The sequence below is a fragment of the Stomoxys calcitrans genome, chromosome 1, assembly GCF_963082655.1.
Source record: "Stomoxys calcitrans chromosome 1, idStoCalc2.1, whole genome shotgun sequence".
Classification (NCBI taxonomy): domain Eukaryota; kingdom Metazoa; phylum Arthropoda; class Insecta; order Diptera; family Muscidae; genus Stomoxys; species Stomoxys calcitrans.
Genome location: NC_081552.1, coordinates 169,279,123 through 169,300,108, shown reverse-complemented (window position 1 = coordinate 169,300,108; position 20,986 = coordinate 169,279,123). Strand labels below are relative to the sequence as shown.

General features: G+C 39.0%; 1 protein-coding gene and 3 long non-coding RNA genes across 5 annotated transcripts in view; 3 read left to right on the top strand and 1 right to left on the bottom strand.

Moving 5' to 3' along the window:
- LOC106095922 (la-related protein Larp4B) overlaps positions 1–20,878 on the bottom strand; it is a 106,626-nt gene extending 85,748 nt beyond the window's left edge. The window contains exon 1 of one of the 2 annotated variants that reach the window (XM_013263370.2): positions 20,343–20,878. Coding sequence is in view for 1 of the 2 variants with exons in the window: in XM_013263367.2 (XP_013118821.2) it covers positions 951–966 (16 nt within the window). In the remaining variant the exon portion in view is untranslated. Of the gene's footprint in view, positions 1–950; positions 2,366–20,342 lie in introns of those variants that run through there. The other variant, XM_013263367.2, reaches the window with a different exon arrangement.
- Positions 6,656–7,178, top strand: LOC106095925 (uncharacterized). The gene is made up of 2 exons (XR_001222826.2): positions 6,656–6,906; positions 6,976–7,178. It is a non-coding gene; the product is annotated as an uncharacterized LOC106095925 (long non-coding RNA).
- Positions 7,358–20,335, top strand: LOC106095926 (uncharacterized). Its single transcript, XR_001222827.2, has 3 exons — positions 7,358–7,485; positions 19,699–19,860; positions 19,924–20,335. It is a non-coding gene; the product is annotated as an uncharacterized LOC106095926 (long non-coding RNA).
- Positions 11,289–14,868, top strand: LOC106095927 (uncharacterized). The gene is made up of 2 exons (XR_001222828.2): positions 11,289–14,142; positions 14,217–14,868. It is a non-coding gene; the product is annotated as an uncharacterized LOC106095927 (long non-coding RNA).
- Positions 20,879–20,986: the final 108 nt, after the last annotated feature.

Below are 20,986 nucleotides of genomic sequence, written 5' to 3'. Positions count from 1 at the left end.
CCCAAAAAGTAATTGCGGATTTTTTAAAGAAAGTAAATGCAGACTTAGAATGAACTTTAATCAAATATACTTTTTTCACATTTTTTTTCTAAAGCAAGCTAAAAGTAACAGCTGATAACTGACAGAAGAAAGAATGCAATTACAGAGTCACAAGCTGTGAAAAAATTTGTCAACGCCGACTATATGAAAAATCCGCAATTACTTTTTGGGCAACCCAATAATTATATTTTTACAATCATTTAATTGTCAATTAATTATTTTTAATGGTAGTATTATATTATATTTTAATGTCTATAATTGTATTTTAAAAACTTAAATATTTGCACTCTGTCAAAGTTAAGCCCTGCGGGGCTAAATTAAACCTCTTTGAAAAAAGGCGAAAAATTAAGGCAAATGATAAAATCATAAAGGTTCTGTGTCAAACTAACGACAAAGAAACATGCATGGATATGATCTCTGCGTTATTGCCCAGACGTCCTTTAATGCTTACTTATTACATCCATTAGATAATATTCAACATTTCTTCAAGAAAAGGCAAACCCATTTCCATTTCACACTTGTTAATGTTATACGAAAGGAAAAAGTATACACCGAAGGATAACAATTATTCACATTTGGTGATGGCCCTACTGCAGCGGATGGGTATGAAAAAAGCAAAGAAACATTATGTTCGATTTTCAGTCTACATACGTATAAAAAAATGGTTGATGAACGCAGAAATAGAAAGCCAATAAAATAGAAAGGCAAAAAAACAAAAAGATAAATCGAAATAAACACATGTTTTTTTTGATACTGCATAAAGGAAACAAGTCGATATTACACAATAATTATGATACGAATTTCCCCTTGCAATAAAATGAAAAAACGAATTTCGAATTTCTTCACGTAAGAAAAGCAAGCAGAAAAGGAGCATATGGAAACAACGGGCAATATGGGGAATATGTACAAACCCATAAAATAATCCATTGTGAGTCGTTGTGTTGGGTGGTAGATTTACTCGAAGAAAGGAAGAATATATGCAAATTTTCTGTCTTTTTGATTTTCGCTATAACGCTCTGTAATGCCCTTAATGCAAAAGGTTGCTCATTGGAGAAATATTTGCAATGATGGTTGGTGTTGTTGTTAATAACAATGATTGTGATATTTTCGTAGCTTTTAGGTGGAGCTTTGCTTTTCACTTTATTTTAAATCTATTTCCTTTGCTGCTACAGCTGCTGCTGCACCCTGCACCTTCTCTCCACCACCACGCCGCAACTTGACTTGTACTTGTGAGTGCTGTGTGGCAAAATAGCAAAAATGGTTAAGAAAAAGTGCCAGTGGCCGTCCGTCCAGCTGGCGACTAAATTGCTGCTTCTGCTGATATTTCTGCTTCTGCCGCTTGGTTGGTTGTTGGCTGGCTGGTTGATTCGTTTGATTTTGATGCTACTTGGCGAACGACGAACTACACGGGTGTACGTACGATCGTCGTACGTACGTACCCTCAAAGAAAAACTTTTCAAGTCTTTTTTTTGCAAGTTCTCTCTATTGCACAGACTTTACTTTGTGACAATCAATTATTCAACAAAAAACAAAAAACATTGTTCCGATTTTCAACACGGACTTTTATATTCCGCGAAAAGCTTTGACGAAATTGAAATGTTTGCAATTTTTTTCGGCCAATACTTTATTTGATTTCCATTTTTCTGCTTGCGTTCGACATTTTATTCGATGTTTTGTGCACTGTATTCTTTTTTCGCCTCTTCTTTTGTGCTATTCGCCGTTGTCGTCGTCGTTTTCGTTTGTGTGTAAATGTCAAATCCGAAATACAATTTTGCTATTATCCCTCTTCCTTTCTTCGCTTGCCCAATGACTGTTGTAATTTTTCAGATGGGTTTCTTTTTTATTTTACTTTGTATTTGTGAGGTGATTCCGGATTTCTCGAAAAGTTATTAATTTTTTGTATGTTTAATTAAATCTTCTTTCTTTTGAATTTCTTTTCTATCTATGCCTACAACATATGTATCTGCATCGGTTTTATTGCCTCTCCTTTTTTCTATTACTTCTTGTTGTTGTGGGATTTTGTGGAATAACTTTTTTCTAATTTGCAAATTCACCACCACCTTTTTTCACAAATATTTTTTCTTTCCTCATACACACACGACGTACAATTCACACCGATATTTATTTCTTGCAGTAAAATAGTTTTATTGACACTTGTAAATTGTATCTATTCACTTGATGTGTTGCAAATTCTTGTCAGATTCAAGAAGTACATAATATTTAATAATTTTTCACAGTGATTTCCCGAAAAGTATTTTTTCTTTGACCATTGAATAAGTCGACTCGTCGTCGTCGTCACCGTTTAACTTTCGCCCTGTTTTTACAATTGTCAATTGTTCTTGTTCGTACCGTTCGCATAAGTGATGTCAACACTCGCCATAAGAAGGACGTTATTTTAATTGGACTGTTTCTGTTTATAGCCGTGTTTTATTTTAGTACTATATAGTGCAGTGCGATGAAATTTGTATGAAAATTACATCTATCCAGAACAACGAAGTTCTGGAATAATTACAAGTGCAGGCTTCTGTAGAACATGTGAATGGCAAAATAAAATTAAAACCAATTATTTATTTATAAAATTGTGTGCACAAATCCTACTACATTTTATTTCGGTCCTTTGGGCCGGAACGAGCTTGCTCACCTACAGGAGCTTGACGAGAATCGCCACCTCCACATTAAAATGTTGCTACAACAACATTTTATTTCACCTCAATGCCCACACATGTCTTATAAATTTTATTTATGAATTTTACAATTATTTACCTCGTATTGTTTTGACGGTTTGGCAAATGATGTTACCATCTCATGGCAAAAAAACAGTCTTGCACTGCAAATTTTTTTGACTTTTATTTTTGTCCTTCACGGCTTGTCTGTCCAGTACTAAAACAAATGTCGTTGGTATATGCTGTTACAATGTTCATCCCGGCCTGGGATAGCTGTGAGAACAACACAGGCTGAAACATTGAGGTCTGATCTGTGTGGTGTTCATTGCTGTCACGAGAAGGTCAGATGTGAGCTACCGGGCGCGTCCCCAGGCTACGCATAATGGAATGCTCCATGCGGAGTAGGTGCAACGGCAGTTGCGGACAATCAAAATAAATAATTAGTCGATGGACAAATAAACCAGAGGATATCAATTATGTTTGGCTTTTACGATGTACAACAAATATTTATTTCACGCAGTGGTTGCAAATGTCTCCAATAAAACTACCAATTTTTTCAGCCGTGAAGCATTTATCATCAATTTTTAAATGGCAGTGTCAAAATACAATATTTTGACAGTATTATCAAAAAAAATCATAAACAAATAAATATGTAAGTAATAGCCGCTCGCAAAATGCATCTCTGTTCTATAAAGGTCCAAAATTTGCAATGCTCTTCTCAAATAAAATCGTCAAAAATCTTACACACACCAAACGTTATATTTTTACAAACACCATAACTTTGCCATCAATTATCAAATAGTTGACATTTGCTATCAAAGGTGGTGGAATTTGTCGCTGATTTTATCATTTTTTTGTTTACTACTGGATATTTTTGTTAAGTATATACAAAGTTAGCATCACTGATTTGTAGTGTGAACATGTTGGTATTGAAACGGAAGAAAGTGTTGCCAGCGCATAATTATTATTGTCAATCCGTTTCGTGCATTTTTTTTAATTCAAACAGCTAATCAATAACCTCCCTTGCTTTATTTCTTTTATTATTTTTTGTAGGAAAATGTCACAATTTGAAACAAATGTCATTTGTCACAACTTGAAACAAATGTCATTTGTCAAAGCCTATAACGTACCTATGTCCCCCAATCCCCCCATACGTAATTTAATTTGACGTGTTTGGTATTCTGAAGTCGCAAGCCAACCGACTTTCAAACTAATTTGTAATCATAAAGGTTATTTGTACAAACCAATGGGTTGTGACTCACACACGTCAAATTTGTGCAAACCATAAGATAAACATTTGGTTTGTTTTATTATTACCAGTCGATGTTTTATTATTACCAGTCGTTAGCTGAGTGATAAATAAAACGATCTTCTCGCCAAATACTTTGTATTTAAACGTTGGCAACGTAATGTGATTTTATTAAACTCCTAAGTACTTTTTGCATTCCAGTAGTGGAATTCTGTAAACTTTTTTAACGAAAAAAGTTTACACTAGAGCCCAAATCCACTTGATTCGAGATAATCTCCATATCCGTTTACACTACGATTCAAGGTCAACAGATCGCAATAACTACGCTGTCAAAAACATCGACAGCGTAGTTATTGTGATCTGCGCTTTAATTGCGTTCAGCATATATATTGTGGTCAGCAATAACTTGGTGAAACGATTGTTTTTAAATTTGACTACAAAATTTTATAATTTTAAAAAGAAATTGTCAGATGATGAGAAAAAGTGCTGCCCAAAACTACCGATAATAACCCATGGCATCCGGTTGTAAGTACCGGATTGACCCGATGAAGTCCTTCATCGGCAAGGGCTGCCGCCTCAGTGTACAACACACTGCTACAACAACAACAACCGATAATAACCGGTATTCAGTACAAACGCAGTGTTGCATTTGAATTTCGAAGAAGAATTGCTGCAAATCTCCTCAAACAAAAAATGTATGGAAAACCTCGTTACAAAAACGAAATTTCCGAAATCTCGTCGCAAATCTAGATTTGCACCAAGTATAAACATGGTTTTAGTTCAAAAGCGATAGCAGAAAAGTTAACAAATTTGGTTTTCAGTAACAACTTTTAACTATAATCGCCATCATTTATATCAGCTGTTTTCGTTAACGAATGGAAAACCACGAACTAAACGAGGGCAATTATTTTGGTGTTTTCTTTAACGTTGAGAAATAAAAACCATTATTTACAGTGGATTTAGAGTATTTTTCTCGTTTTTTCAACACATTTCGGATACGTGTGCACAATCAATTAATATGGGCGGTAGCGTGCTTTTCGTTCTAAGAATGAAAAAAAAAAAAAGTTCGCAAAAGTTTAACGAGAAATTAGAGAATAGCACAATCGTTAGTGCAATCAATGTTTTGTCGACAGATTTAACTAAACGATTCGTTGTAATTTACAGAAATGCGGTACAGAAAATTGATGCCTATATTCACAAAACTTTAAGTTCCGATAACGTAGGCTTATTTGACAAATTTTCTTTATAGAACTGTCAAATAAACCTGCTATAAAACTGTTTGAAGTTTTTTGAATACCGGTGTGAATAAATATGTTGCGTTCTTCCGATTTTAATTTTGTCATTCCGATTGAATGATGACACCATACCGCGACTCACAATTAGTTCGTTTAATTTAGCAGTCTAGCGGATTCGCTAGCTTATGGATAAATAAAACACTCTTCCCGCCTAACGTTTTATACTTAAAATGTTGGCAAAATTGACACATATTCAAATAGTCAAATATCAACAAAACAAACAAAATAAATCATTTTGTTTAAAAAAATTGTTTCTCGGAGTTCATAAATTTGATTTTATTAAAATCTTAAGCAATTTTTACGTTCCAGAACGTATAATCATTGAACAGATACATATGTTGCGTTTTTCCTCTTTTAGTTTTGCCATTCAGATTGAATAATGACGAAATAACGCAACATTCCTCAACGCGGTCATTCAGTTAAGGCCTTTCGCAAACATGTGTATGTGTATATATATATATTTAAAGGAAATAAGTTATGTAGATTTTCTGTCTATTTATATTAATTTTATAATAATATATAAAAAAAAAAATATATTTATATATATATATATATACAACGCCGACTATATGAAAAATCCGCAATTACTTTTTGCCCAACCCAATATATACACAAACTGAATGAAGAGCAATTTCAATAATAGGCAACAACAACAATAAAGCAAAATCGCGGGGTTTTTCTCTAGTTCGATTTATACACATGTTTGCGTAAGGCCTTAACATAATGAGCGTTGAGTTATCTAAGTATTTTCCCAATTATTTCTTCGACTTTTGTTTATTTCATGGACTCTTTTCTGTCTTTTAAAAAATGCATTGAAAGCATTTTGCGACAAGAAAAATTCTTCATCTGAATCCATCTTGAGTAAATAAACACTACTCTATAACTTAAACTGCTAATGTAAACAAACAACACGCTTTGCCCTCTACCGCACGCACTCTGTCACATTATAGCATGAACTATTATAGCATGGCATTGCTTGTCGTCCGCACTCTGCCGTCAGCCTAACGCAAAAATGCGTATAAAACAAAATAAAGGAATACTGTTTTTTCGTGTTTAGTTACCTTTTAAATTTGAGCCATCGGGATTCTTGTGTAATTTTTTAATGGCATCGACATCAATCAAATCGGTCAAAAGGCAAAGAAAAGAATTAAAAGTGCAAGATAAATATAATTTAGTCAAAGAATATTCCAAAAGAAATATTTCTGCTTAAATTCGTATTCTACGCAAAGTTTTCTTTGAGTACCATATTGCCTATATTGGGCGTCATTTCGCTTGATGGGCGGCAAGGTCCGTTTGGGGGCCACCCAGGATTGAGCCCAAAAATCAGACTTCATATTCGTGCTCCTGGGTTCATTTTAGATGGTATGGAAAAAATTTGATTTTTTTGCGTATTTAGGCCGGTACTTGAAACTCCATATAAAATAAACAAACGGAAATAGTTACCGAAATGTGTTTGCTTCGTCAAAACTTGTTTTTTCAATCTAGGAAAATTTACACTTCGGGACGCCCATTGAGAGCACAATCACAGTCGCCGTGCAACAAGTCATTTTCTAATAATCGCCAAACTTCTAATTGTAACTGAGTGTTTGTTAGTGTTAGTGATGTTGCTCACATGTATTTACTCTGGGTGGGAAAAAATAAAGTGTTTGTGGACGCATAAGTAAGAAAGTATTTTTTAAATATCAATAAATATACTCCTTTCGAAAATTTATATTTCTTTCACAACAAGCAACACAATCAATTTGTTCGAAATAAAAAGGTTTGTGAAACAATGTGTTGTGCTTTTAGTCTGCAACTACAACAACAATGTTTGGATACAAGTGGAAGATGCTGACAAAGGCTTTTGCAAAGTTGCGCTTATTTATAACAGTGAATATACTACAAAATCTAAATATTGGTATAAATAAATGCTGAATGCTTTCTCTTTTTAAATTGTTTTGCGTTTCATTATTTATTAATTACGAAGGGTTGGGATTTGGTTGAAATTACAACACATACATGAATTTTAGTATGATCCAAACACTCACATTTGTGTGTACACATGCACGTAAGCAGCTGATAAATTGTTTAATGCCATATTAATTTTTATATGTAAATGGCAACATTTTGGCCAAAGAAACCCAAAAAGAATCAAATGTGATAACAATGTCAAACCACCGAAAGAACGATTTTCAGAAATTTTTCCACAAAAAAGAATGTAGTACTAGCATTTTCAACGTAAACTGCTATTCAGCCATAGGTATGATATCTTTAAAGTGTGCAATTAAATAAAAATAAATAACTAAATGAGCAAATTTGCCCATGAACATTTTATTAAAACTGCTCTAAGTGGTCGCTATGCAGCACGCCGTTCGGACTCAGCATAAAAAAGAAGGCCCCTATCATTGAGTCTGTTCCCTAGTGGTATGTTCATGGAATCATAGCCACCGTAGCGCAGAGGTTAGCATGGCCGCCTATGACGTTGAAAGCCTGGTTTCGAATCCTGGCGAAAACATCAGAAAAAAATTATCAGCGGTGGTTTTCCCCTCTTAATTCTGGCGACATTTGTGAGGTACTGTACCATTTGGTATGGCAGCCATGTAAAAACTTCTCCCCAAAGAGGTGTCACACTGCGGCACGCTGTTCGGACACGACATAAAAAGGTGGCCCTTTATTTTTGAGCTTAAAACTTGAATCGGACAGTACTTATTGATATGTGAGAAGTTTGCCCCTGTTACTTAGTGGAATGTTCATGAGCAATATTGCATTTATAGACCAAAGTATCAATAAGCGTAAAATAAAAACTATTCTAAATTTATATGTCTTATCAGATTACAAATCTAATTCCTATAGGATCTCCAGTCAGATTTGATTAGTAGAAATATCAAAAATTAAGGTATTGAACCATCAACAGCAAATGCAGCAAGTTTATTATACAGAAAGGTGTACATATCCAGAAGCAGTAGCACAGACATAACGTTAAAAATATGAAGTAATCGTTGAGTGGTGCACACGTGTTTTCATTTCGCTGCACGAAGAAAAATATCCGGATCTCGGAATAGGTACCTATTACGAAAAATTTTAAAGCCTTTCGGGAATAGGCTCAAAATGGACTCTAAAGACCCAACAGCTGCGGTTGTTGTTGCTGTTGTAGCCAAATTTTCATGTAGAGGTGGCGATCCTCGTCACGCCCCTGTAGGTGAGCAAGCTCGTTTTGGTCCAACATACCGATAGCCACGGGAACAGAGTGGTCATTCCTTATTTAAAGGCGCCAATAACTCGCGTTGTCATATCGAGCATCATAGGCACTCTGTATTTGTGCGAGAGCCGGTGCCGCCCGGTCTCTCACTGAGACTCTCCGATCGATACCGCTGATTGTCCGCAACTGTCGTTGCAGCCACTCCGTATGGAGCATTGCACTATCCGCGTCCGGTAGCTCGCAGCTAAGCTTCTCGTGACAGCAATAAACACCAAACAGATCTGACCTCAATGTTCTAGCCTGAGCACCACACAGGCTAGCTATTCCGTGCCAGAGGTGGCATCAGCCCGTAGCATTTTGTCCGGCTGCGAAATAGGGACGGAACACATGATGGAAGTCTTAAACAAGCAAAACCAAGATTTGGTTGTGGAGAAATGGAAAGTTTTCCACAGCGAGGAGAAGGAGGAAGAAACTCTTCTTGTGGTGGGCATTGTTCAAGTCTCCGTGACAAGTTTGGCTAAGACTAAAGGCATGGCATACTACGGCATCTTTTTCAAGATTGGGAGGACAAGGATAGGCAAATATCCTCACATTTAGCCATCAGGCGGTGCAGTGGCGGGGCACTCAATACCGCGTAACGTACAGGGGGCCGACGACGAGACAATCACTCTCTCAATATTGGGAAGACTAGGATAAGCAAGTGCAGGGGCGAGAGACCCAACACAGCCTAACGAACAGGGACCCGACGACGGAACCATCAACCACTTTCTCGAGATTATGATGACTAGAATGGATAAAAATCCTAATGCTGAAACATCAAGCAGTGCAGTGACAGAGAACTCAATGTTAGGCGGCACATGGAGCCGACGATGAGACCATAACCTAATCCCAAAAAGCCCATTTACTCAAGATTTGGAAGACTAGCATAGGAAAAGATCTTAATATTAAAACATCAGGCAGTGCAGGGACCGGAGACTCAATACAGCTTAACGAACAGGGTCCTGACGATGCAACCATTACCGAGTTTCTCAAGATTCGGAAGACTAGGATAGGCAAAGATCCTAATATTAAAACATCAGACAGTGTAGTGACACGAAACTCAATGCAGTCTAAAGAACAAGGAGGACCAATGATTGTGGTAATCCAGATAAACCTCCACCGGAGCAAGACAGATGCACACGCTCTGTTGGAGAAAATCAGCTAGGGCAAGATTAATTAATATTGCCTCAATTCAGGAGCCATAGACGACCCGTAACAAAGTTGAATTATATATTTTCCCCGGAGTTGTCAACGTCGAATGCAAAATTAGATGAGACAGGGAGACGGTGGAACATAGCTGGCATCACTCTATTTGCCTTTCGACTCTCCGAACCGGCACCTACGTCGGAGCTGCAGCGGTTGGTGAGGAAAGCAAAACAGACAGGAAATGAAGTTCTAATAGGGTGCTTTGCGAACTCTTACCACATTTTGTGGGGTAGTACCAGCATTAATAAGCAGGGCCAAGCCCTGGCAGAATTCTTGAATACTAGCGACCTTATAACACTTAATATTGGTAACACCGCTACCTTTTTAATAGGTTTAGGGAGGAGGTTTTAGAAGTGATAATATGTTCGGAAAATCTAATCGATGAGATTCAGGATTGGAGGGTCTCCATGGCGCATTCCATTCTCAGACCATCGCTATATTAGGTTTAGAATAGCACGGCCAGCGCAGACTCCGATAAGCTTCCGTAATAAGTTGAAAACCAATGGGAAAAAATTTGTAAGACTACTAAGAAGGTTCGGGCAAGATAATTTAGATTGAACAATCATAGAAGATATTGACGACAATGTACAGGATTACGGCTGCAATAGGGGGGTCCCATAAAAACCTTGGATGACCGGGGAGATTCACAACACTGGAGAAGAAGTCCGCAGGCAAAGAGCACGTCGTAAAAAGGCGAAATTGTTCTGGGATATGTGCTACACACGACTCAAGGATTTTTGAGGATTCAGTGTAGGATGGCTAATTTTTGTTCAATTTTGCAAAAAAAAAATTGAACTTTGCCGATAGTATCGATAGTGCCATCGATATTCTGCCAGCTCGACCAGAAATCGTTTAACGAATTTACGCTTGCGAACATTGAATACAAACCAAACAATAATATTCATAATACATTTCAATTTCTGGATATTGTCCATCATTATACCTGATGCAGCCTCCAAACCATATCTAATAGAAGGTACAAGTAAAGCACAATCCCATGGCAGCCGGTTGTAAATAAATATTGGTAAAATACTTTCTACGTAAATTTTTGGATTCCTATCAAGTAACACTCCAAAGCACTACAGCTCATTGACGAACACGATTAATGGCCAGGCTTACAACCCCGACATAAGTGGGTTGCTATCTGGCCATAATCGTCTGGTTCTGGGGGATTTTAATGCGCATCACACGTCATGGCATTCTCCCCTAGGTAACGACCAGCGTGGCATAGCTTTGGCAGAGCAGATAGATAGCTCCACGTTTTGCACGGTGAATGAGGATGCCCCCACTAGGATTACGAGGAGGTGCAGCAGCTCGCCAGACATCTCAATTGCAACCCTTGATCTCCTGAGTGACGTTTACTGGCAAGCCGTCATCTCTTTGGGGTCAGACCACCTCCCCATAATTCTCACCATCGACCGACCATCATAACCTCTGAGCGCCGGACGTTCATCAACTATAAGAAGGCCAATTGGACTGGCTTCAGAGAGTATACCAATCGCCGCTTCAGTGAACTGCCACCCCCCTCTGATGTGCTTGTGGCCGAGAGGAAATTCCGAGACATCATCAACGCAGCAGCCGCTCGCTTTATACCAGCCGGTCGAATACCCCAAGTGCGACCCAATTTCCCGGCGCAAGCAGTGGTACTCGCAGACGAGCGTGATGGGATTCGTGCTATGGACCCTGCTTACCCCAGAATCAGCGAGCTGAATCTGGAAATAAACAGGGTAGTCAACGAACATAAGCGGAATTTGTGGCTGGAACACTTGGAGCAATGTAACTTAGGCACCGGTGCAGGCAAACTGTGGGCCACAGTTAAGTCTCTCTTGAACCCCGGTAGACGGGACGACAGGACCTCAGTCACTTTTGGCGAGATAACCGTGACTGATCCGAAGAGATGCGCCAGGTTGTTCAACCGTCAATTTATTGTGCATCCCGAGAGAGACAGGGCAAGGAGGAGAGCCATTCGCCATATTCGTGGTCTCCGAGCCGATGAACAGCCATCACAATTTACCGTGGGTGAAGTTACAAATGTCATCTGGCGCCAAATCATATAAGGCATTGGGCCCCGACGGAATCTCTACATTGATGCTGAAGAATCTGGATTCACCTGGAGTTGAGTACCTTACCACTGTCCTCAACCTGTCATTGAACACTTTCATAGTTCCCGATGTCTGGAAAATGGGCAGAGTGATCCCGCTACTGAAGCCTGGAAAAGACCCGAGTTTAAGGGAGTCGTACAGACCGATCTCCCTTCTCTCACTAGTGGCGAAGACGCTTGAGGCATTACTCCTCCCGAGCCTCGTAGGAGAATTTCCATTCGCCGAGCGTCAACATGGATTTCGGAAACTGCACAGCACAACAACAGCTTTGCATGCCATAACCACACACATTTGCCGTGGCTTCAATCAACCCAGGCCATGTGATAGGACGGTCCTCGTGGCACTGGACCTATCGAAGGCATTCGACACGGTCAGCCATGCCAAATTATTTGAGGACATTGCCAACACGTCCCTCCAGCCAGGCCTAAAACGATGGGTCGCGAATTATCTGTGTGGTCGCCAGTATTTGTGGAATTTAGGGATAAGAAGTCGAAACACCGTAGAGTGAAACAGGGAGTTCCCCAAGGTGGGGTGATATCTCCGGCTCTGTTTAATCTCTACCTATCCTCCATCCCACCCCCTCCAGACGGCATAGAGATCGTTTCATATGCGGAAGATTGTACGATCATGGCATCAGGCCCCCCACCCATTGATGACATCTGCGATAGGTTGAACGCCTACCTCAACGAGCTTGGCTCATATTTCGCTGCAAGAAATCTGAAGATATCCGCCACTGAGCTGACTGTGATGGTCGATGGAGAAATGATTCCGACCATCAAGTGTCCCAAAATACTTGGCGTCACATTTGACAGCTCTTACACTTTCTCCCCACATGCCACAGCAATCTGCAATAGTCAAAAGTAGAAACAAGGTCCTCAAATCACTCGCTGGCAGCACTTGGGGTGCAGACAAAGAACCCTTGTTAACCACGTACAAAGCAATTGGCCGGTCTGTGGTAAGTTATGCAGCGCCAGTGTGGTCTCGACAACGCAGTGGAATAAGAAGCGGGCTGTCTCCTCAGTTCTCATGTGGACCTCCTCCATCAGGAGACAAAGATCCTACCAGTGCGAAGACATAACTACATGCTATCTAAACAATACCTTTTGGGCTGTTATCGCAGAAACCATCCAAATCATCATCTTGTGGATAGATATCCACCGTCCAGAAGCCTTAAAGTAGATCTACACGATCTAGAGCGTGAGGTTCAGCGCTACAAGAGAGAACCTCTAGATCAAGCGGGTCTGAACAACATTCATGCAGACACGGTAGCAGACGCGGTAATTGGCTACCGGGTGAATGTAGTCCTTGGAGAACGACCGCCACCCGTTGCACCCGAAGAAATCATTGAAAAGCATGAAGCAAACAACGGTTTATTCCGGCCTGGAAATCATCTGGTAAATCACGATGATCGCTGAAAAGGAGCAACATCATCCGCAATAATGAAAATTGAACAAATAGATAAATCTTAACAGTACGGTAGATTATTTACATAAAAAAGAAAAAGCAAAGGGCCCAAGACTGAACCTTGAGGAACACTGGAGATGAAATATAATATACATTGCCACTAATGTCTATAAATTGAGACCTTCCACACAAATATGCAAGGACTGGAATATTGGCTGGAACATTGAGGTCCGATATGTGTGGTGTTCATTGCTGTGATGAGAGGCTTAGCTGCAAGTTTCCGGACAGGTTGCGGATAGTAGAGTGCCCCATACGGAGAAGCTGCAACGGCAATCGCGGACAATTAGCGATACCGAGCGGAGAGCCACAGTGACAGGCCGGGCGGCACCAGCTCTTGCACAATCACTGAGTGCCTATGATGCTCGATATAACAAGGCGAGTTATTGGCGCTCTTAAATAACCAATGGCCATTCTGTTCCCACGGCCATCGGTCCTTTGGACCGGAACGAGCTTGCTCACTTACGGGAGGACGAGGATCGCCACCTCCACATGAAAATGTGGCTACAAAAAACGACATCAACATTTTAAAACTAAACGCTTTAGTTAAGTCATGGAAATCAACACTCTATCTAAACAAGCAAATTGCGCAAGAATCTGATCCTTCATAATGTTCTTACAAACCATCGATAATGAGTATAATTGAAATGGGCGTCAGATCATCCGGACCACTGACAGAAATTGTTTAAGAAATAGCCTACATGACTACACATGCGGTTTTCCAAGCAGTTGGAAAAACAGAGGAAGTTAACTTCATGACCCCCAATGCAGCCATATACGCGAAGAACTATCCACAAACCATCCGCGGGCATCCCCTTGAACCGTCCCAAATAGTGAATCTGCCTCTCCTTAGGATCTATTCGAGATCTAGGTCCATTCGCTTTGTACTTCAAGTAGGCCAGGCCTCCAGGTAATTTGGTAAAAACAATATTTCTGGCGTTCATCCACTCATCACCAACTGATAACACATTTTCCCGACAACAGGAACTAATGAAATGATATCCTCAAAAAGTGAAGAGACGAGAAAACACTTATCATCGACTTCCGGTGCGTTAAAAATAGCTGAGAAATCAAAATCCATTAAATAACTAAGCATACCAAACATATCAATGTGCTTGTAATCATGGTATTCCACAAATGTCTCCGCTTTACTTAAATGGATGTCTAAAACTCCAAATGCTAATGCATGGCTAGAGATTGCACGGCACTGAACCTGACCAGTTGTAAACCTATTTTAATTACAACTCAAGAGCATAAATTCAATCAGACTCGTTATACCGTGCTCTACATCGTAATGAGTGAAATATTAAATAAGTTGCAATTAGAAGAAACAGAGATTCACAACTCTCCAAATTCGAACTACAAAAAACCGGTTTATGCCGAAGTGATGAAGAAATATATATGCCAACACCACCACCTCTGGAAACTTTACGATTGTTTCCATGGAAGGTGTATCCTGAAACTTCAACAGAACGTGAAGAAACCGCAGACTTTAGCTAAGCCATAGACTGTCTAAAAATATCAAGAATAGACTCACATAAAATCGCAATTTGAATTGTTAATTTTAATGGGTCATTTTTAAGCAAATAAAAGGTTTAATAGAAATAATGTAATCATTATAAAGATAATATTTGAATTCATGCAACATATTCATATTCATTTCTAAAACAGCTGAGCTTTAAAAGTAGGTGTTGGAGGCCAAAAGTATGGTGTTGGAGGCCACCGTATCGGAGAGGTCGGCATGTCCGCCTATGACGCTGAACGACTGGGTTCGAATCCTGACGACAACATCAGAAAAATTTTCAGTTGTGGTTTTCCCCACCTAATGCTGGCGACATTTGTAATATGCCAAGTTAAAACTTCTCCCCAAAAGGGTGTCGCACTGCGGCACGCCATTCGAATTGGACTTTAAAAAGGAGGTCCCTTATCATTGAGTTTAAAAATAGAATCTGACAGCACTCAGTGGTATGTGAAAAGTTTGCCCCAGTTCGTTAGTGGAATGTTCATCGGAAAATTTGCATTTTTGGTACATGGTGTAAACAGACTACGATGCCCTTTCATTAGTAGATTCCAGAAGCGCTACACACTCGTCCACACCTCGTATAACCTCACTTCCATCAGCCAAAAATAGCTTAACCTTCAGTCTGTCTTATTTGTGCCCATGCCCCGACGGAAGACAAAGACGAGCAGACAAAGGATATTTTCTACGAGCGCCTAGAGAGAGAATATGACCGCTGCCCCGACCATGATATTAAAATCGTTCTGGGATTTTAATAGGGAAGGAAGACATTTTTGGTCTAACCGTCGGAAAGTTTAGCTTCTACGAGCTAACGTCCAGTAATGGGTTGAGGATGATGGATTTCGCCGCGGCAAAAAACATGGTAGTTAGTAGCACCAGATTTCAACATAAAAATATTCACAAAGCCACATGGCTGTCACCCGATCAAAACACGAGGAACCAAATTGATCACGTTGTAATAGATGGAAGGCATTCATCCAGCGTGTTAGATGTACGATCGATCCGTGGAGCGAATAAAGATTCGGTTCATTACCTCGTTGCAGCAAAGGTTCCCGCCCGTTTGAACATAGCGAGGAAAGAACGATCTGACACTGCACGGAAGCTGGACATTGAAAAGCTGCAAACACTCGACTGAACCAACTTCTTGGCAAACTATTGTCCACTCCATGAAAATGCCGCGAAATCCGTACTTGGGTACCGGAAGCCTCCTCCAAGAAACCCATGGTACGACCAAGAGTTTCGAGATGCTACTGAAGCCAAGAATGCGGCATATAGAGCAACCCAGCAATCAGTAACAACGCGCCAGATGAAGGAGAGGCATCGGGAGAAAAGGAGAGAGGAGAAACGTCTATTCCGCAGAAAGAAAAAGTAAATGGAAAGAACTGAGTGTGAGCGAATTGAGATGTACAGGAGTCAGAATGATGTCTGGATATTCTACCAAAGAATTAAACATCAAACCGATGGCTTTGGTGCAGGCACATCCTCCTCCAGAGACAAAGGAGGAAATCTGGTAACTGACACAGATAACATGCTGAGGATATGGAAAGATCATTTTACCCAACTGCTAGTGTCCGATGTTGGCGGCGAAGAGGATACCGCAGAACCAATCCTGATGATGGTATAGAATGTTTACCACCTAGTCAAAATGAGGTCCAAGTAGCAGTAACCCGACAAAAGAACAAGGCAGCAGGAGCCGACGGGTTAACCGCTGAACTATTTAAGAACGGAGGCGACACGCTGATAAGACGTATGCATCAGCTTATTTGCGCTATCTGACTAGAAGAACGCATTCGCGATGATTGGAACCTCAGCACACTATGTCCCGTACACAATAAAGGAGACAAGACAGAATGTGCCAACTACAGAGGAATAAGTCTCCTCTTCGCATACAAGGTACTCTCGGTCGTACTGTGTGAAAGATTAAAACCTAAAGTCAAGAGATAATTGGGCCCTTTCAATGCGGCTTTAGACCTGGTAAATCCACCCTAGAACAGATATTCACACTGGAAAAGACCCGAGAAGGACAAATCAAAACCTACCATCTCTTTGTTGACTACAAAGCCGCCTTCGATACTCCTTTACGTTCAAAGGTATTTCAAGCCATGTCTGAGTTTGGTATCCCTGTAAAATTAATAAGACTCTGCAGGATGACACTTGCTGATACGCGTTTCTCAGTAAGAATTTGAAAGAATCTCTCCGAACCATTAAATACCAAACGAGGTTTCAGACAAGGAGACAGCCTATCGTGTGATCTCTTTAATATCCTGCTGGAGAAGATTATACGAGTTGCAGATGTGAATAGATATGGCACACTAATCACAAGAGAACACATGCTACTCGCCTATGGCGACGACAACGATATCATAGGTCGGTCACCGGAAGTAGTAACTGCAGCCTTTGAAAGAATTGAGAGTCAGTGAAAATGGGTTTGGTAGTAAATGGAGATAAGACGAAATGGATGGTTTCAACTCCCAAAAATCCTTGCACAACCGAGCAGATCAAGAAAATGGAGGAAGTTAGGAACCACAACTTTGAAACAGTTAGTAACTTAATTTACCTTGGCACCGCCGTAACCGAAACGAATGACACCAGTTTTGAGATTAAGCGAAGAATAATACTGGCAAACAGATGCTACTTTGGATTAAGTAAGCAGTTTGGAAACAAGGCCACCTCTCGACAGACGAAGATTACACTATACAAGACACTGATACTACCCGTGCTGTTATTTGGTTCTGAAGCATGGGTATTTGTGAAAGCAGATGAGGCAGTGCTTGGAGTATTTGAGAGAAAGATTCTTCGTAAAATATATGGACCAGTTTGCATTAATGGAGAATATAGGTGACATATCACCCATGAGCTGTATGACGACGATGGCATAGTAACACGCATCAAAATACAACGGCTGCGTTGGCTAGGTCATTTTGTCAGAATGGATGAAGAAGCTCCAGCAAAGAAGTCTTTTGAAGTCTTTGAAGGTGGTACACGCAAACCGGGAAGACCAAAAGCCAGATGGAAAGATCAAGTGGCGGGAGACACCTCGAAACTTGGTGTCAGAGATTTTAGAATGAGCGCAGAAGATCGAGGCGCTTGGAACGCTATTCTACGTTCGGCTAGTGGAACAAATATTCTGTCATAGCCAATTAGAGTAAAGTAAGCAAAGCGTTGATTGCATGGGTGTTCAGCTGGATGACAGGCTTCGGTTTGATCGACAAGTTAGTTCCGTGATGTCTAAGGTTAGCTTTTCTTTAAGAAGCCTGTATACCGTTTGGCGCGTGCATTAGTTTTGCCGGCTATTTTATATTGTTATTGAAATGTCGGTATCCTATTTTCCTTGTTAATGAATTTAATTTTTGTTATTCTACCAGAACAAATCAGTTGGATCATCCGAGGGTAGATCATTTTTCGAGTAGTACTTTTTTTGTAAGAGTTGCACGTTTGTACGACTCGTTGCCTGCGGATATAGAAATGTCAGTTTCTCAACAAGTTCTTTATCAAATCGTCCTCGTCTACATTTTCAGCGCTTCTAATTTTTGTGTCAAATTGTCAACAACTTTAACTATGTTATATATTCTTACGGATAGTTTTTTTTTTATCGCGTGTATTATTGTTAATTTATTTATTTTTTGATTTTAGTATTACTTATTTTTTCCATATTGTTTAATTCTTTTTTTATTGTTAAGTGATCTTTTTTAGTTATCTTTTTTTTCAATCCGTTTTGTTTATAATTCTTGATAATTTGTTTTTAAAGCCAAGAGTATTATTGTGATTTTTTTGTATATTTTGGTTTAATTATTACTTATTTTGTCACTTTTTTATTATGCTTTAGTCATTTTTTTTTTTTTAGTTTATTACGTTGATCTTTTTTGAGTAGAATTTGTTTTAATCAGTTTCTGCTTATAATTTTTAGTTATTTGTTTTTTATTTGTTATTTAGTTTTATCTAGATTCAGTAAGTGTTAAATTGGTTAAAAAATTTTCCATTTTCTAAGTTCTTAAGTTTTTTTTAATTGAGTAGTTTTTTAACTTATTATAGAAAAGTACGTCTTATGCATGGTGTGAGTGTTTATAGGCCAGATGACTTCGAATATGCCATCGTGTCTTGAAATATCGTTCTTTTAGAAAGCATCCAATGAGATGACAGTAGTCACAAGATCATTAATGCTCTCAGGCAATCTAACTAAATACTAAATCTCCCATGCACATTCCATTAAGTTACAGGGGTACTTCTCTCATATCAATGAGTACAGTCCGATATAAGTTTAAGCTCACTGATAAGGGCCTCACTTTTTTATGATGAGTCCGAACCATGTGACCCATAGCGGCACCACATGAAAGAGAAGCTAAAAGCGGTGGCCTCCCCACAGGCAACCACCAATGACAATACCACCACAACTAAGAAGAAGAGCATAGTTAATATAAAAAAATGAATTTTGAATATTTATTCCAAAATTCTTTTCCAATACATTCGATTAGGTTAGGTTAGGATGAAAATAGGGTGCAGATATTAATCCGCCCCATGCCACTATAAACATACACCTTAGCCAGTAATCGGCTTGTTGTGCGCTCTAAATACTAAAAAAGTAATCACGAAAAAGAAAATCTGAGTTAAGAATTCCGTACTACTTACAAAATCCTTAATTGTTTTACATGCTACGCCCCAAAGTTGGTTCATGTCTGGCATTGTGTCCCCACATAAGTGGCAGTATCTGTTAGACGAGAAAGCCAGGCAATGACATAGGAGACCCCCAGGCCCACTCTGTGAGCTCTTATTTGATCGAACATGTATGTAAGGTAAGGAAAGCCTTGTGGATACAGAAAATGACAATGAATAAAGCACACATTACATAAGGTGAAATAGCACCTTAAATAAACTGCTGCAATTGTTGCTGTCTTTTTACCAATATATAAGGTGTCAATAAAACAAGTATCATCTAGCTGTCATTTCTAGTTTAACAGATATACCAATGTGAACCTGATAACAATCCGTGTAAATAATCCTTTTATGGTCACATAACCTTATATCAGGAGATTGATCTATATGCCAGTTATATCGAAATATGGTCCGGTCTCAACAATATTGGGCAAGCATATTTAGGGGTCTAATCGAGAGGTAAATAAGATAAACCACTTACTGTAAAAAAATGTGTAAGATGTGGAAAATCTGTTGTTTTAGCGGGATGGTGTATAATGCAACAAAGCCCAAGCCATGACCATTCTTTTCCGAAACAACTTTGTGCAAGTTTTATAACTTGATGCTGATAGTTGCCAATGTGGTATGAAACAAAGCACTCGATTATGTTTTTAGATATATACTAAACCTTTCCGGTGGCTCACGTGCTACATGGCTTAAAGTGTCTGGATATTGAGTCGAAAGTCTAAGTTTATATTCAGCAAGGGTAAGAAAAAGTATCTACCAGCTTTTGTAAGATTTGTGAACGTTTACGCCATGTAAATGATTACAACAAAATTTGCCTAAGCACATATGTAAATTCTAATACACTCCCAACTTCTATTGGAAGCAACATAGTAAATTTTAAACTACAATAATATAAACATTGATAGCAAATTAATAAAATAATAAAATGCACTTACTTTGATTAATTCTAACAAACGGCCAAGCAATAATTTCCAATTAAAAATAGCAAAAAAAAACTTGAATATACGGTGCAATTGTGGATAACGATTCTTTTATGCAACAAAACAATTTAATTTTTCTCCAAGATAATTGTTAACAATGTAATTTAGTTCCATTGGTTGTATTTAAAAACAAAAGTATTATTTATGCTCAGCCAGCGGCATGAATTTCAAATTGTGGTCATTCACAATTGTCAAAATGACAAATGAAGGCTGCTGAAGCTGTTTACAGTTGGATTTCAATTTGTGTGTTTGTATGGGAGAGACAAGGATGACACCTATTCACAGGCAATGCAATTTTCAATTATTTTTTTATCGCGTTCACGTTTTTCTTGTTAATTTATGTCAAGCTAGACATTAGAAATAAGTATATCTTTCGGTTTAGTTAAACCATCGACAATAAATGAGATTTTTTCGGTAAGATATACGGTTAAACACCAACTCGAAATGTAATGTAATGCTAATGCAACCACTGCTTATAATTTTTACCGAATATAAAGGCAACGGAAAGAACAAAGAGTTAAAAGAAATAAGTGATCAGAAAAACACAACAAAACTCATTGACAGCCGCAACACATTGAGCTCTCAAAGGAGGTCGTACA